This window comes from Stegostoma tigrinum, chromosome 28 (assembly GCF_030684315.1).
Source record: "Stegostoma tigrinum isolate sSteTig4 chromosome 28, sSteTig4.hap1, whole genome shotgun sequence".
Taxonomy (NCBI): Eukaryota; Metazoa; Chordata; class Chondrichthyes; order Orectolobiformes; family Stegostomatidae; genus Stegostoma; species Stegostoma tigrinum.
The window spans coordinates 32202284-32214436 of NC_081381.1; the positions used below are offsets into that span (position 1 = coordinate 32202284).

The 12153-nt window shown below is 48.5% G+C and overlaps 1 protein-coding gene across 7 annotated transcripts in view; it reads left to right on the forward strand.

Moving 5' to 3' along the window:
* LOC125466511 (rootletin-like) overlaps nt 1-12153 on the forward strand; it is a 103660-nt gene that overhangs the window by 72717 nt on the left and 18790 nt on the right. For all 7 annotated transcript variants that reach the window (XM_048561093.2, XM_048561095.2, XM_048561090.2 and 4 more), the window contains 5 exons: nt 538-922; nt 3738-3958; nt 4658-4778; nt 5518-5681; nt 11120-11560. In XM_048561093.2, the coding sequence (XP_048417050.2) occupies nt 538-922; nt 3738-3958; nt 4658-4778; nt 5518-5681; nt 11120-11560 (1332 nt within the window). The remainder of the gene's footprint in view (nt 1-537; nt 923-3737; nt 3959-4657; nt 4779-5517; nt 5682-11119; nt 11561-12153) is intronic.

Here is a 12153-nt window from a genome sequence, read left to right on the forward strand (position 1 = left end):
AGACCTGCTGAGCTTTTCCAGCAACTTGTTTCTGTTTCTGCAATTTCTCTTCCTGTTCAAATGCTTATCGATTTTCTTTTCAAAGTTAATGTTGAACCTGCTTCCGTCACCCTTTCAGACCATATTTTAAGACAATCATAACTTGCTGCTGAAGATAAATTCTCCCTGTCTCCCCTCAAATTCTTTGACATTGAACTTAGGTCTTTGTCCTTGATTATCGTCCCCTTTAGCAGTGCAGTTTCTCCATATTTACACTTTTAAACGTCCTTTTTTGAGTTCATCTAACAAAGGCCAGGAATGGGAACAAAGATCTTCCAAATCTTCATGTTTCAGCTAGTCACTAGATATGAACATTGACTGGGGGAGTCTTGGCTTATTTAGACTTGATGCTACAACATCTGATTTACCAACTGAGGGACAGTCATAACTAAGACGTTGTACACAGGCTTAGTGAGACCTGATAAGGGCCTCAAAGCCCTGGAGACTCTTCATTATGAAGTATCTCCCAGATTTCCAGTGGGTGTCTTCTTTTTGCAGGTGGCTAACCTTCAGCGCAAGGTAGCAGAAGTCGAACAGGAATTCCGCATCCGGGAAAAGGAGCTGCTGGGCAACCTGGAAGAGGCCCAGGGAATCGGGAAGAAGCTCCAGGACAATGCTCGCAACCTGGAGTTGAAGTTGCAGAAAGCTCACAGTGAGATCCATGAGCTCTGTATGAAGCTGAGCGCAGCTGAGGGACGGATAACCGGATTGGAGGCCGAGTTAGCGAGGGTGGAGGGACTGAAACGGGACATGGAGTTCAAGCTGGGGAGCCTGCATTCTGCACTTCGCCGCACTCTGGGCATCAGCCGAACTGGACGGACGCAGAGTCCCGTGGTGAGGGGCCACAGCATCTCACCCCAGAGACCACCGTCTCCCACAAAAGGTAACCATGGATCTCAGAAAGGATCTCTGATACAATTCCGAAGGTTTCAATAAAATTGAACCAAATGGCTGGATATCCTTTTGAAAAACAAAACAGCACTGCCCCCTCATATAACCTAAATTGTGTATATTCAGTTTACGCATGGATGTGTACACACACTCACTGTCCTCACACAAACTGTCCCTCTCACTCTCACGCACTAGAACATAGAACAGTACAGGCCCTTTGGCCCTCAATGTTGTGCCGACCTGTGAAAGCAAACTGAAGCCCATCTAACCTATGCTATTCCGGTATTATTTACATGTTTATCCAATGACCATTTAAATGCCCTTAGCGAGTCCACTACTGTTGTAGGCAGGGCATTCTACGCCCTTACTACTCTGAGTAAAAAACCTACTTCTGACATCTGTCCTATATCTATCACCCCCCCCCCCCCCCCCCCCAATTTAAAGCTATGTCCCGTCATGCTAGCCATCACCATCTGAGGAAAAAGGCTCTCACTGTCCACCTTACCTAATCATCTGATCATCTTGTATGTCTCTATTGAGTCACCTCTTAACTTTCTTCTCTCTAACGAAAACAGCCTCCAGTCCCTCAGCCTTTTCTCGTAAGACCTTCCCTCCAGATCAGGCAACATCCTGGTAAGTCTCCTCTGCACCCTTTCCAATGCTTCCACATCCTTCCTATAATGCGGCGACCAGAACTATATGCAATACTCCAACTGCGGCCGCACCAGAGTTTTGTACAGCTGCAACACGACCTCATGGGTCTGAAACCCTATCCCTCTACCGATTAAAGCCTAACACACCGTACGCCTTCCTAACAACCCTATCAACCTGGGTGGCAATTTTCAGGGATCTATGTACATGGACACCGAGATCTCTCTGCTCATCCACAGTACCAAGAATCCTACCATTAGCCCGGTACTCTGTATTCCTGTTACTCCCTCCAAAGTGAATCACCTCACACTTTTCCACCTTAAACTCCGTTTGCCACCTCTCAGCCCGGCTCTGCAGCTTATCTACATCCCTCTGTAACCTGCAACATCCTTCTGCATTATCCACAACTCCACCTACTTTAGTGTCATCCGCAAATTTATTAGCCCATCCTTCTATGCCTTCATCCAGGTCATTTATAAAAATGGTAAACAGCAGTGGCCGCAAAACAGATCCTTGTGGTACACCACTAGTAACTGATCTCCAGGTTGAACATTTCCCATCAACAACCACCCTCTGTCTTCTTCCAACTAGCCAATTTTTGATCTAGATCACCCTCAATCCCATGTCTCTGTATTTTATGCAATAACCTACTGTGGGGAACCATTTCAAATGCTTTACTGAAATTCTCTCCCCCTCTCACACACTCTACCTCCCCCTCTCACAAGCACTGTCTCTCTCCCTTTCACACGGACTGTCTCCCTCTCACACTCACTCTCTTCCTCTCCCTCTCACAGACACAGTCACTCACTACTCATTCACTCACTTTGATTTGGAAGCACTTGCTGACCCATCCTAAATGGACTGTGGTTGATCAACCAACCATTGAGATAGCCAAGTAGTCTTGTAACATTTATAGTTGTTAAAAGCAATATACATGCACATGCAAGGAGCCGTTCTTTGCAAACAAAAGGCTTATGTTCCAGCCTTTTGCCTTTTTTGAATTGCCTGGGAACCTGGGGATCCTGCCGTTTACTATTGCTTTCTGACTGGCAATCCCTCTGCCAATCAGAGTCAACATGCCAACAAGTCACCATTCTTTCTCCTGTCGTATAAATTACAGTGATCATTCAGAATTTGGCATTCTTGCATTTGTCCTAATCAGTGGAAGACAAAAAGCTTCAGGAACAGTGCTCTCTTTGCAGCCATTTTGAAATTGTAACATTGAGAACATTAAATAGAATGTGAGAAGGGGGAGAGAGCACAGAGTGAACGTTCCCTGAGATTGCCTGGTGAATGAAGACCTCCAGTTCCTATGATGGATGCTGCTGTGCTATGATGAAACACGCAGGAATATTAATGCTTTGGTGTGTTCTCGGGGTAGCGCTCTCTAGTCTCGCACTGAATCACACAAAACTTCCAATCTTAATGCTGTGTTAGTTGATTCCAGCTCAGAGCGATGGTAGAAAGTTTGTGTTCCTGTGCTCAGGAAGGGGGGAAAAAGTGCTCTTAGGTCACTATACAATAATCTTTTTCAGTGAGCATGTAGCCTTGGATATTAGGCAAGGACAGGATCCATCTGGATATGATATTCCCTGTGGGTGAATAACCAGCTACCCTTCACCATCTGGGCTCAACAGAGATGAGAGATGGCTGGGGTTCCAAATCACAACCTGATGCACAGCTTCTGTTGTGGATTGAAGAAAGAGGGAAAACTATTGGAAAAGAACATTATCTTAGTTTATAGGCAGAAAGGGTTGACATTCATTTGTCATCTTTTGCGATCTCAAGATGATCCAAACAGCTTTGCATACTTTGGAAATGCACTGTAAGAGGTATGGTAGCCTGTACATGCACAGTAAATTCCCACAAACAGCAATGTGATCATGAGGAGCTAATCTGTATTTTGTAATGTTGGCTAAGGGATTTGTGATGCTGGGAACAAACACTTTTGCTCTTCCTTTAAATAGTGCATCTTTGACAGCCATCTGAATGGGCAAAACTCAGTCGAGCAGCTCCCCTCAAAACTGCAGCCCTCCATCAACAATGGACTGCAGTTCTATGAACTCATGTCGGGAACGTGACTCAAACCCAGAACCTTCAGACTGAAAGGTGAGGGCATAACCCACTGACACCTGTTGTACTTTGTGTGGTTTCAGGTTTTGACCGCTCTTTTACTACCACAGTGGACGGTGGCCACAGCAACCCAGTTCCCCAGACTGGAACCCCCGAGCGCAGCACCACATCCCGGTCTGTATCACCCGAACGCTCCTTCTCCCCGACCCGCAGTGAGCAACTTGTGGCCGACATTGACCCAGAAGTGGTTCGGACGGCACTACGAGAATTCCTGCAGGAACTGAGAGACATGCAGAGGGACCGGGTAAGGGTGAACGTAGGATGTTGGGGAAGTCCAGGGGTAACAGTCTAAGAATAAGGGGGCAAGCCATTCAGGACTAAGATGTGGAAGAATTTCTTCACTCAGAGTTGTGAACCTGTGGAACTTTCTCCCACAGGAAGCTGTTGGGGCTGGTTTCTTAGATGTGTTCGAGAGGGAGTTGGACATGGCTCTTGCAGCTAAAGGGATCAAGGGGTATGGGGAGGGGGCAGGAATGGGAAACTGAGATTGCATGGTCATACTGAACGGTGGTGCAGGCTCAAAGGGCTGAATAGCCTGCTGCTGTGCCTTATTTCAAGTCCGACATTGGGAAAGGAGTGACAGAGTGTAAACTGTGTAAGACTGTGCTCCAGCCCAATGCCTTCGTGGCCATTGAAGGATTAGGACAGCAAGGTCAAGCAACTGTCCCAGGGCACCAGGAGAAAACACAACAGGCTTTCCAGTGTCTGAAAGACAAGGAGGGAAAACCATTTTCAGTACCTCCTTTCATCAGGGCTACCACCTGAAGTTACAACTGAACCAAACACCAGTCTGTCTGAGGACAACCAGCTCGATGTGTGTACCTGGTAAATCCTGCCGAAGTGTGGGGCATCATTTTCAACATCAATTAACGTTTGTTTATCTAGGTCTCCCCTTCCCCCAGGATACCATCTCTCCAGGTAAATCTGTCATTTTCCCACTCAGGATGAAGCACACATTCAGGTTTCTAACTTGAACAGACAGCTGAGGGAGATGGAGTTTGATCGGGACAATGTTAACACTCGCTTACAGCAGCTGCAGAAATCATTGGCCGAATGCGAGGAAGGTCAGTCCGAAACTAATCTCAAATGTGGATTGCCTTAGGTTTGAAATTGTTTTAAAAATGTTCATTGGTTCAGAATACGCCATAAGGTCCAAATCAGTATAAACTCGAGTTGTGTGTGCCCAGCCTCTCTAATGGCTTGTGAGCCAAGTGGCTCATTCCTGACACTTGTATTGGGAAGCCATTGTCCAGTCAGACTCCCAGGAAACGTTTCTCAAACCGAGGGGTGTGGAGATCTGAAACTCTCCACGCTAGAACACTCCAGAGACTTTGAAATGAGATTAATAAATTGTGGTGAGGAACGCGCTCCTGAACTGAGGGAAGTAGATTGAGTTAAGGTACAGACAGGAACATGCCCAAAGGGCTGAATGGCCATCCTAATGTTCCTGTGTTCTTTCCAGAAAGTTGGGGGAAGTCCAGAACCAGGAGTAACAGTCTAAGAATGAGGGGTAAGCCGTTAGATGTGTTCAAGAGGGAGCTGTACGTGACCCTTGCAGCTAAAGGGGTCAAGGGGTGTGGGGAGGGGACAGGAATGGGATACTGAGATTGCAAGGTCATACTGGATGGTGGTGCAGGCTCGAAGGGCTGAATAGCCTGCTCCTGCACCTCATTTCAAGTCAGAGCGAGGTGAACGAGGCCAAGATCTGACTGCCCAGGCTTCTGCTTCCCGGAGCGCAGACACCAAGAGCAGTGAAAGAGTTGAGGATGGCAGTGACAGTGGGTGGTAATCTTGTGTTTCTAGGTAAGCGGGGCATTGACGGGCGCCTGGCCAGCGCTCAGTCTGCACTTGGGCTGCAGGAGGAAGCAATCCGCCGGAATGAGCGCGAGCGCAAAGCGCTGCTCGAAAAGATTGCAACACTGGAGAGAAGCATCCAGTCAGCCGATGGTGACCGGCGCAGCACACAGGTAAGGTTCACCACGATGGCTTCTTTGGTAAGCCACTGCCTGTTCCTTCCAAAAATGGACACAACACAGTGCTTTCTGGCTCACCCTTCATTCCCATCCTGAAGGTGTTGACTCATTGCTGGGGCCCAGGCATATCTAAAGGGAGAAAGACCTGCAATTATATTCGACTTTGCATGACTGCAGGGACATCCCTGAGTACTTTACAGATATTAAAGCACTTTGTGATGTGCATTCGCTTTTGAAATATCTGAAATAACACATCCAGTTGTCTGTGGTGACCCTTAACCAGCTGGTCCAATTGGAAGAGGATTTAAGTTCATAGAATCCCTACAGTGTGGAGAGAGGCCATTCAGCCCATCGAACCCCCACCTGCTAAGCTCCCCTCCTGATCCCCCTAGCTGTGCATTCGACATGGCCAATCCGTCAACCCTGCACATCTTTGGACTGCAGGAGGAAACCGAAGCACCCGGAGCAAACACACACACAGACCCATGGAGAACGTGCAAACTCTGCACAATCACCTGAGGGTGGAAACGAACCCAGGCTCCTGGCACTGTGAGGCAGCAGTGCCAACCATTGAGCCACCGTGCTGCCAAATTACGTGCCATTCTCGTCCAGTGTGGTCAGTGGATCTTACCAAATTGATAAATAGGCTCCATATTTGACTTGTGTTTAATTGACAACTTTCAACCCAGTGGCAAGCAGGCAAAATCCTGCTTATCTAGTGCTTGCCATACCTTGGGATGTCCCACAGTGCTTCAGTAGTGTAGTTAGTTGGGATCCAGGTGTTAGTCTAAGTCTGATGTTAAAGATGGGGTATCCACTGTTAAAACCTTTAGTTCTGTCAGGACCGTGGCTTGAAAGAATTTCTAGGATCTACATATATATATTAATCAATTAAAATCTTCTAATTGATTAAAGATTTAACAGCGTCTTAGGTTTGTTAGTATATCCTCATCAATGGTGTGAACCTTTGATCTTTCACTGAAAAATTCTGTGTCTGATACTACCTCTCTCACCGATACTGGAGGAAGGACTGAGGCTCTGAAAGCTTGTGTTTTCAAGTGAACCTGTTGGACTATAACCTGGTGCTGTGTGATTTCTGACAAGAATGAGAAGACAGTAAAAAAGAAACAGCATCTCTGACCATTGGATAAATGCAGCATCAGGCTCAGTTGGGATTTCCTCGCCCCTATCTTAATTTAGCCACGTTCCAGGCCACTTAAATGGGTTACCGAACACCGTGTGGCATCTCTGGAATCTGTACTTCAGCAAATGTCATTTCAAGGGGAGCAGAGGAGAAAATTAAAGCAGGGGATAAAGAATCTGTCTCTGTGCCTTAACAGAAGGCTGAAAGAATTGCCTGACGTGTGGAAATTTGTACAGAGTTTGTTCATGAAGAAAACAAAAACAAAGTTATAAGATTGCTGAGATTAACAATGAACTTGGGCATGATGAGGCTCTTCTCACACCCACTGTGACAAAACTCCTGAAAACAACTGGAATTTCCTGTGCCGGTTCACTCCATTGCCCCACGTTATACGGTCAATGAGCGAGCTGTTATTGGAGAAAAACAAAGGAGGAGATAGGGAGGGATCAAGAAATTCCAGGACGCAGCATTCCTGATTAATTAGAGGATTAGGCGGGACTAGTTATGTCATTTGGGGCAAACGGGATCAAAGGTTATGGGAGAAAGCAGAATGAGGCTATTGAGTTGGACGATCAGCCATGATTGTGAAGAATGGTGGGGATAGGCTCGAAGGGCAGAGTGGCCTCCTGCTCCTGTGTTTCTATGACATCCTCTAAGAAGACCCAGAAGAGACTGCAGCCCTTGGAGTATAAGGGAGCCACTCCAATCCCAATTAACAGTGCAAGAGATTCTGGAGTTAACTGATTAATACTTGGACTGGGGTCACATGCCATGGTTGCAGAATGGGAGAACACTCCATGTTTCTCTTGGCAGTGAATGCTTGGAGCAGGTCTGGCAGGTGGCAAGTGGTTACATAGAGGAATTGGAGCGATAGCCTTCTGGATGGAGTTTATGGGGCAGGACTGGTGGGAGTGGGCTGCAAACACACATATGTAAACCAGCTCACAGCTGCTAGCCACACTAATGCCCATAACCCATTCTTGGGTTGCCTGCAAGAAAAGCCTATCGATCAGAGAGTTAGGTGATATAGTGCAGGCTCTGCTCACAGGCAGGAGGAGGGTGGACAGTCTGGACCATGGGAATGCGATTTGAAGGTGGAGTGGGGTGGAGTCTGTGAGAAAGAACCCAGAGCTTGAGTTAATACCCAGTTGTTACCACCTCAGCATGTAGATGAAGTACGTGGTAAAGTTACAAAGCCTCACAGGCCCAGGCCTGTCCTGACATACCCAGAAAGCCTGATACCTGCTCTCATTGTTACTTTGCTATCAGCAGCAAGGAGAACATCCATTGCTGTGTCACCTTTTAAGTCCGTAGAACATTCCAGAACATTCCACAGCAGTGCGGTCAGCTAGTGATGACTCTGGCCCACGCAGCCAGAATTGGGGCAGTTAACCAAAAAGCTTTGTCAGTGGGTAGGTTTAAGGGAACACTTTGAAGGACAAGGGGAAGAGGTTGAAGGAGAGAATCTTCCTCCTGCTGCGGGTACTGGGCAGTGGGGAGGCAAAGGAAGTGAGGGATACACAAGATGGATTGAAGGATTGAAACCGGAGGAAAGCAGTGGTTGGGCTGGACAAGATTACAAAGGTTGGAAGGGGCAAGGCCAGGAACTCAGCTGAACGCGAGAGTAAGAATTTGAAACCTGGGACTTTGTTGTAACAGGAGCCAACCTGGGTCAGTCATAATGAGTGAAGATTGCATCAGGGCAGCAGAGATTTGAACGCCAATGAATGACTGCACGTGACCCAAACAGCTTAGAGAACAGATACAGTCTTCACCAGACTTGTACAAAATAGCAGTGCAGCGCCCAGAGCCACACGTTCAGTCAAGATGCTGTCTTCAAATCTCTGTAGTGGAACATGAATCCAAAACATTTTGATTCTGATCTCAAGGCCCAGCACCAATTACTTTATTCATTCACGGGATGAGGGACTTGCTGACCATGCAGCATTTATTGCCCAGAAAGCAGTTAAGAGTCAAGAGACAATAGGTGCAGGAGTAGGCCATTTGGCCCTTCAAGCCAGCACCACCATTCATTATGATCATGGCTGATCATCCGCAATCAGTATCCTGTTCCTGCCTTATCCCTGTAACCCTTGATTCCACTATCTGTAAGAGCTCTATCCATCTCTTTGAAAGTGAACCACATTGCTGTGGGTCTGGAGTCACATGTAGGCCAGACCAGGTGGTTTCCTTCCCTAAATGACGTTAGTGAACAAGATGGGCTTTTCCAACAATTGACAATGGATTTATGGTCATCATTAGATTCTTAATTCCAGATGTTTATTGAATTCAATTTCCATCATCTGCCGTGGTGAGATTCGAACCTGGGTCCCCAGAATGTTAGATAACAAGGTGTAGAGCTGGATGAACACAGCAGGCCAAGCAGCATCAGAGGAGCAGGAAGGCTGACATTTCAGGCCTAGACCCTTCTTCAGAAATGGGGGAGGGGAAGGGGGATTTGAAATAAATAGGGAGAGAGCAGATGGATAGAGGAGAAGATAGGTGGAGAGGAGACAGACAGGTCAAAGAGGTGGGGATGGAGCCAGTGAGGGGGAGTGTAAGTGGGGAGGTAGGGAGGAGATAGGTTAGTCCAGGGAGGATGGACAGGTCAAGGGGGCGGGATGAGGCTAGTAGGTAGGAGATGGGGGTGGGGCTTGAGGTGGGTGGAAGGAAGGACAGGTTAGGGAGGCAGGGATGAGCTGGGCTGGTTTTGGGATGCGGTTATGGTAGAGGAGATTTAGAAGCTTGTGAAGTCCACATTGATACCATTGGGCTGCAGGGTTCCCAAGCGGAATATGAGTTGCTGTCCCTGCAACCTTCGGGTGGCATCATTGTGGCACTGCAGGAGGCTCATGATGGACATGTCGTCTAAGGAATAGGAGGGCGAGTTGAAATGGTTTGCGACTGGGAGGTGCAAGTTATTCATTGTGAACCGAGCGGAGGTGTTCTGCAAAGCGGTCCCCAAGCCTCCACTTGGTTTCCCCGATGTAGAGGAAGTCCCACCGGGTACAGCAGATATAGTATACCACATTAGCAGATGTGCAGGTGAACATCTGCTTGATGTGGAAAGTCTTCTTGGGGCCTGGGATAGGGCTGAGGGGTCGGTGTAGGGGCAGTTGGAGCAATTCCTGCGGTTGCAGGGGAAGGTGCCTGGTGTGGTGGGGCTGGAGGAGAGTGTGGAGCAGACAAGGGAGTCACGAAGAGAGTGGTCTCTCTGGAAGGCAGATAAGGGTGGGGAGGGAAAAATGTCTTTGGTGGTGGGGTCGGATTGCAGATGGTGGAAGTGTCGGAGGATGATGCGTTGGATCCGGAGGTTGGTGGGGTGATACATGAGGACAAGGGGGAGCAGGAAGTGCTACACCTGCCCCTACACCTCCCCCTACACCCCCATTCTAGGCTCCAAGAAGACTTTGCACATTAAGCAGATGTTCACCTGCACATCTGCTAATGTGGTATACTATATCCGCTGCACCCGTTGTGGCCTCCACTACATTGGGGAAACCAAGCGGAGGCTTGGGGATTGCTTTGCAGAACACCTGCATTTGGTTTGCACTAAACAACTGCACATCCCAGTCACAAACCATTTCAACGTGCCCTCCCAGTCCTCGGACGAAATGTCCATCCTGCAGTGCCACAACGATGTTACCTGAAGGTTGCAGGAACAGCAACTCATTCCGCTTGGGAACCCTGCAGCCCAATGGTATCAATGTGGACTTCACAAGCTTCAAAATCTCCCCTTCCCTCACTGTATCCCAAAACCAGCCCAGCTCATTCCCGCCTCCCTAACCTGTCCTTCCTTCCACCTCAAGCCCCACCCCCATCTCCTACCTACTAGCCTCATCCCGCCCCCTTGACCTGTCCATCCTCCCTACCTCCCCACCTACACTCCCCTTTTACTGGCTCCATTCCTGCCTCTTTGACCTGTCCGTCTCCTCTCCACCTATCTTCTCCTCTATCCATCTTCTATCCACCTCCCCCTCTCTCTCTCTTTATTTCAGGTCCACCTCCCCCCTCCCCCACTTCTGATGAAGGGTCTAGGCCTGAAACGCCAGCCTTCCTGCTCCTCTGATGCTGCTCGGCCTGCTGTGTTTATCCAGCTCCACACCCTGTAATCTCCGATTCTCCAGCATCTGCAGTTCCTACAATCCCCGGAATGTTATCTGGGTCTCTGTACTTACAGTCCAGCGATAATCCTGCTAGGCCATTACCTCCCCTGATAACTGTAAGAGGTGATAAACAGGGCCGTGCTCTCCACCTTCCATCAATTTCTTCACTCTTATTCCCGCAGGAAAAATTGAGCAAAATGAAAGCAAACGAGGCAAAACTAGAGAACGACAAGCGCAAGCTGAAGGACTTCCTTGATGCCTCCGAAAGCCGGGCCACCAAGCTGGAGCTGGCTCGCCGCTCGCTGGAGGGGGAGCTGCAGAGGATGAAACTGGTGGCTAGCGACCGGGAGTCGGAGGCCCAGGTTCTTCAGGACCGCGTGGAAACCCTGCAGAGGCAGGTGGCAGACGGCCAGGCCAAGGCCAACAGCCTGCAGCTGACCGTGGACCGGCTTAACACCACGCTCGCCAAGTCAGCGGAAGGGGAAAGCCACCTCAAGGACAAAGTGCAGAGCCTGTCGCTGTTGCTGTCTGACAGGACAGCTGGTGCGTCCGTGCTCCAGGACAAGGTGACACAGCTGCAGAAAGCACTAAGCAGCAGTGAACATGATCGCCGTATCCTACATGTGAGTATCCTACACGCTGCCTGGGGCACTCTCACTACACACACTGAGAGCATGGCTCTGTGTCCTACATTCAGCACTGAGTTCACTCCGACCTGCCCCAGGACTAGTCACTAGGAGTGCAACTATCTCTATTTCATAAGGGAACCTCTTTTCCATTTCGAGGGGCAGTATTAGTGACTGTGCTATTGAGATACTCCAGTATGCCTGCGCTGTTGTTCTCCATCTTCCTTGTCCTCTCTCTCATTTTCCTTCTCCTTTTCTTCATCCTGTGCACTCCCTTCAATCTCTCTCCGTCTCTCCATTAAGGGGAGACGATAGCCTACTGGAATTATGACTGGACTTTAAATCCAGGCACCCAGATAATGTTCTGGGGCCCTTATTATGGTTTCGAATCCTGCCATGGCAGATGGTGGAATTTGGAATTAAATTGAACTGGAATTAAGAGCCTAATGATGACCATGAATCTATTGTCAATTGCCATCTGGTTTACTAATGCCCTTTAGGGAAGGAAACTGTCATCCTTACCTGATCTGCCTACATGTGACTCCATTCCCATAGCTATGTGGTCAACTCTTAATTACCGTCTGGGATGG